The sequence below is a fragment of the Epinephelus moara genome, chromosome 18, assembly GCF_006386435.1.
Source record: "Epinephelus moara isolate mb chromosome 18, YSFRI_EMoa_1.0, whole genome shotgun sequence".
NCBI lineage: Eukaryota > Metazoa > Chordata > Actinopteri > Perciformes > Serranidae > Epinephelus > Epinephelus moara.
This window is the reverse complement of record NC_065523.1, coordinates 38,009,229-38,013,798: the sequence shown is the minus strand read 5'-3', so window position 1 is coordinate 38,013,798 and position 4,570 is coordinate 38,009,229. Positions and strand designations below refer to the sequence as shown.

The following is a 4,570-nucleotide window of genomic DNA, read 5'->3' as shown; positions in this document are numbered from 1 at the left end:
GTTAGCTCCACTGGTAGCTAAGCTCTGGATACGTCACCCCGTGTATTGTTCTGATTGGTCGTAGTGTTATCCAATTGCGTGCAGTGATATTTTCAAATGCATGCTTGGTGCCGCCCCTCGAGTTGGGCCATTTTCATTACTCATGGCCAGACCCTAAATCTTTCTAGATTTGGCTCTGGATTTCCAGGCTAATATAATTGTGTATGTAGAGTGAAAATTGTGGCACACTCTAGCGATGATGTCACCACTCTAGCTCTCTCCCATAGACACCCATTATAAAATCTGAAGCGTCAAAACATCATGAAATATAAACTGTGATTTCTTAAAAACTGTATGAGATATCAAAATGTCCATTTGGTCCAACAAAGTAGAGAGTCTTGTGAGCCGTTCAAATTTTGAATAATTTTTCTGTGTCAAAGTTTGGCGAATTGGTGTGGCCTCAAAGAGGAAGGATTTTACGTTGATTTCTCAACAATCTCGAATCACTTTGAATGCGAAATTTTATGTAGTTTTTTATGAATTTTGTAAAATGCTGGACGAATCTCCCGAATTTTACACAGGTTTTGATGTATTTTTTGCCGATGTGTTGGCAACGCTGCAAGACGAGTTTTTACGAAAGATTGTGAATAATAAGAATAAATGTGAGGAGCAGCAACAGGTTGTGTCTGTGTTGCACAGCAGCGCCCCTAACTACAACATAAACTAAGTGTTTGAGTTCATGTGTGATGGGAACATGATTGGCTTGATTTTAGCCATGATTTCATCTTAAATTTAAAACCAACAAAGCTGCTGCTCTGTCTGATCTCACCTGGTGCTGAGTTCCAATAGTTTGAAGCTCGAACAGAGACTGATCCACCAACCTCAGTCGATCTGTGCTGCGCTGCACAGTTCAACTCTGTTGGTCGTCCTAGATGTCCTCCCATTGTCTGAGTGCAGCTGTATAAACTCTTGCTCTATAAATGTGTGTGTGGATGTTGTCAAGCATCTTGAGACCTCTGTGTGTGTCTCTCTGCCAGGCCATGTATGTTTACATGAAAGCTGCTTACCTCAGCATGCTGCCTGAAGACGTGGCCCGGCCGTTTGGGGAGGACGAGGTGGAGCTGTTTAGGTAAACACACACACACACACACACACACACACTGTAACAGTGTCTCTATGTATCTCAGAAACACACAGCTACTGTCCTCAGGCTCATGTTGTACTTATATGTCACCATGTGTATGAGAGATGCCCCGATTGTGAAATTTTGGGCTGATGATGTTTTTATGCCTACGTGCTGGCGATAGCTGCAGCTAATGTCCGTCTGTCTCATTCTTTTGAACACGATGTCTCAAGAGCACCTTAAGTGAAGATTTTTTAAAGGTTGTAGGTCAAAGGTCAGTGTGACAATGTGGCATTATCAGGGAAACGATAGGGTCCTCTGACATGTTGATGGCGAGCTTACTGCGTCCTTTTGTCCTGACAGCATCCCGGTGAAGATCTGTGTTCGTCACAAATGACGTTTTCTATTGTCCCCAGGATGACGGGATGCTCTGCTGGTTAGTCTTCATGAAATTAATCTGACACAACAGAAAAACATCTGCCGTCTGTGAATGTCATCTTATTTGCTTACGGATCAATGACGGTCAACAAGGAGTAGAAGAATATCAGCCGATACCGATGTTGAGTCGATTAATTGGTGCATTCCTGCTTCATTTGGATGGAAACCTGCTGTTTCAGTCAGTGTGTTTCCATGACATCAGAGAAAATGGATTTATTGTGTCAGTCCGACTAAAACCGGACTTTTAAAATCCCTGTAAACATGAGAGTCAAATCCCTCCTGCATGTATACAGTCAATCAGACCCAAACTGGCCGAGGCGCTCTGAGCATGCTCCACAGTTTCCGCCCCGGGCTTTGACCCGGAAGTCCAATAGCATTAAATGTGTAAGAGAAGAAGAAGCCGGTAACAACATGGAGAAATCTACATCCAGAGCCGTGACTTTTTGGACGGACCAAATGTACAGAGCTGTAAAGTTGTCCACCATGGTACCAGTTAGCTGCTAGCTAACCGTAGCTAACTTGTTTGTCCATTGTTTGGTCTGTGACGTAATAGGTCAACAGGAAAAAGGTCCAATACTAACAAGCTGAAAGGGGGCATATCTCCACCTATCGTAGAGGAGTCGCACATACTTGGCTCAATAAATGGATTCCCCTCCCTTGCTTGTATACTGGGACAAGGACAGTAGGCCAGTTAGATGTCCTCGTCCAGCTGGAACTGTAGCTCAGATGTGTCTTTATTATTTTCCTGTGTGTTCAGACAAGTGCCGGCCTTCAAACAGAAGATAGCAGGGAAGTCTCCCCCGACTGAGAAGTTTGCTATCCGGAAAGCCAGACGCTACAAAGCTCACTGCCCGATCAGGCTCCCAGTGCCAGTGCTGGTAATGTTTCACATACACACACACACACACACACTGCGCAGCATGACGCAGCCTTCCAACAGCGTTCCCTGTGTCCTTACAGGAGATGATGTACATGTGGAACGGTTTCAGTATGATCAGCAAACGACCAGAGCTGACTGAAGGCATGATGCAGACTCTGGTGGAGGCAGAGCGCACCCTGCTGGAGTCTCCTGGTAATGACACTTCTCCCAAATCATGTTCCAGAACAAACCCCGCTCACCTGAAATATAACCGTACGTAAAATAAGCTCACACCTGTCTGCTGATGACGTCTGCTCCCTCCTCCACAGACAATGAGTATTCAATGGATGACCGCTGTCTGATCCATCTGCTGAAGGGTCTGTGTTTGAAGAACCAGGGTCACCTCCAGGCTGCTGAGGAATCCTTTGGCAAAGTGTTGTCCAGGTGAGCTGCACTGGATTCATTTTCTGTCCCTGTTTAACAAACTGTTTACCTTCTGTGAGCAGAGGAACATCAGTGTGTGCACTGTGTGCTGTTTTTGACGACATGGAGAAACACACTGTCATGTTGAATTAGGACCAGATGATCACTTAACTTTAAGATTTCACTGTCATCCACCCAAAAAGAATTCAAAACATAAACAAGTTGTGCTGAAAAGGCGTTTTTAGTTCAGTGTTTGCTTTTGTCAGAATTTTAGCTGAAGCTTTTCCTGACATTTAAAGGAATACTTCGTCCACAAAATGACCATTTGTATATCAGTTATTCACCCCGTGTTACGTTGAATTCACAAACACATGATTGTTCTTCTCTCATACCTTCATGATGAACGGAGAAACCAAAAACCAAGAAAATTCTTGATGAATTGAAGTCACAGGGGTCCACGTTTAACAACAGCAAAACTACATTAAAGCATCTGTTGATAAACTCGTGCAGATTAATCAAAGAAGGGTTGCAACGGTATTTTCGATACGATTGAGATTTTCACAGTACGATAACCATCTCAGAAAATATTGTGTGTTTTTTTTGTATCACAGTATTACAGAATTATTATTATAATAAATCAAAGTGACCCTTACAGGTATGAAAACAGAGCGGTTATTTTTAGCTGAACAAATGTTTTACTACTACAGTATATAAATCTTGAAACCATTTTTTTAAATGGAAGTTTGTGTAAAAAGTCGACCCTTTTTAAAATAAATTAAGTTGAGATTCTCCGTCCAGTTGCTTTTTCTCGTAGATAGTCAAATGTACACAGTGTGATAACCGTCAGCTGCAACCCTAAATCCAAGTCTCTTTTATCCAGTCAGATGCTCAATACTTCACAAACACATGCATTTTCATTAAAATGTTACTGTGTACTGTAGTTTGCAATTCAACCACTTCATCCGACCATGTCGATATGCCACCCTACATGTCTTTTATAGCAGCCTTCATTTGGTCGAGCTCGCTTTGAGCCAGTGCTGCGTTGTTTGCAAACTGCCTGGAGTTCATTCTTTAGATAGTTGAAAGAGAATTTTTCAATTCGGCTCTTCTCACAGCAGAAATGTCCTCTTTTAAACTCAAAAGGATTTGGGACTTTAGATCTTCTGTACCATTTCTTCTGAGCCTGTATGTGGAGGTGTCCAGTTCCAGTTCCAGTCAGCACTTGCACGCTGCGCCGAGGAGACGTTGGGCCTGGTGTTAGACCGTCCGCTGTACTTATATTTCAGCAGATAAGCTGCCATTACCGTGTAAAAAACGCACTGTAGCTTCGTAGGGAGCACTTGGGATATGAATGAACTTGTTTGTAGATCAGCGCTGTTTCAGTTTTGCAGGACGCCTTACTCCATTATTCACTCTTAACTTAAAGTACAATTACACCTCTAAAAATGACTCAAGTAAAAGTGAAAATTACAATTTGAAAACTAGGTACTTATATAAAAGTTAAAAAGTACCTGGTTAATAACTTAAAGTACGAGTTATTTTTATGTCTCCGCGCTGGCGATAGCCGTGGTCAGAGGTGTTATGTTTTCAGGTTGTCCGTCTGTCTGTGTATCCCATCCTTGTAAATGCGATATCTCAAAAACACCTTAAAGGGATAGTGCACCCAAAAATGACAATTCAGCCATTATCTACTCACCCATATGCCGAGGGAGGCTCAGGTGAAGTTTTAGAGTCCTCACATCACTTGC

General features: G+C 42.6%; 1 protein-coding gene and 1 long non-coding RNA gene across 4 annotated transcripts in view; one reads left to right on the top strand and one right to left on the bottom strand.

The window, feature by feature from the left end:
- The window catches only part of LOC126405588 (uncharacterized), a 365,681-nt gene that overhangs the window by 97,465 nt on the left and 263,646 nt on the right, over positions 1 to 4,570 (bottom strand). The gene's annotated exons all lie outside the window — the stretch shown is intronic.
- The window catches only part of zgc:158403 (tetratricopeptide repeat protein 39A), a 24,033-nt gene that overhangs the window by 12,655 nt on the left and 6,808 nt on the right, over positions 1 to 4,570 (top strand). For all 3 annotated transcript variants that reach the window (XM_050069343.1, XM_050069341.1, XM_050069344.1), the window contains 4 exons: positions 1,017 to 1,108; positions 2,298 to 2,418; positions 2,501 to 2,612; positions 2,729 to 2,843. In XM_050069343.1, the coding sequence (XP_049925300.1) occupies positions 1,017 to 1,108; positions 2,298 to 2,418; positions 2,501 to 2,612; positions 2,729 to 2,843 (440 nt within the window). The remainder of the gene's footprint in view (positions 1 to 1,016; positions 1,109 to 2,297; positions 2,419 to 2,500; positions 2,613 to 2,728; positions 2,844 to 4,570) is intronic.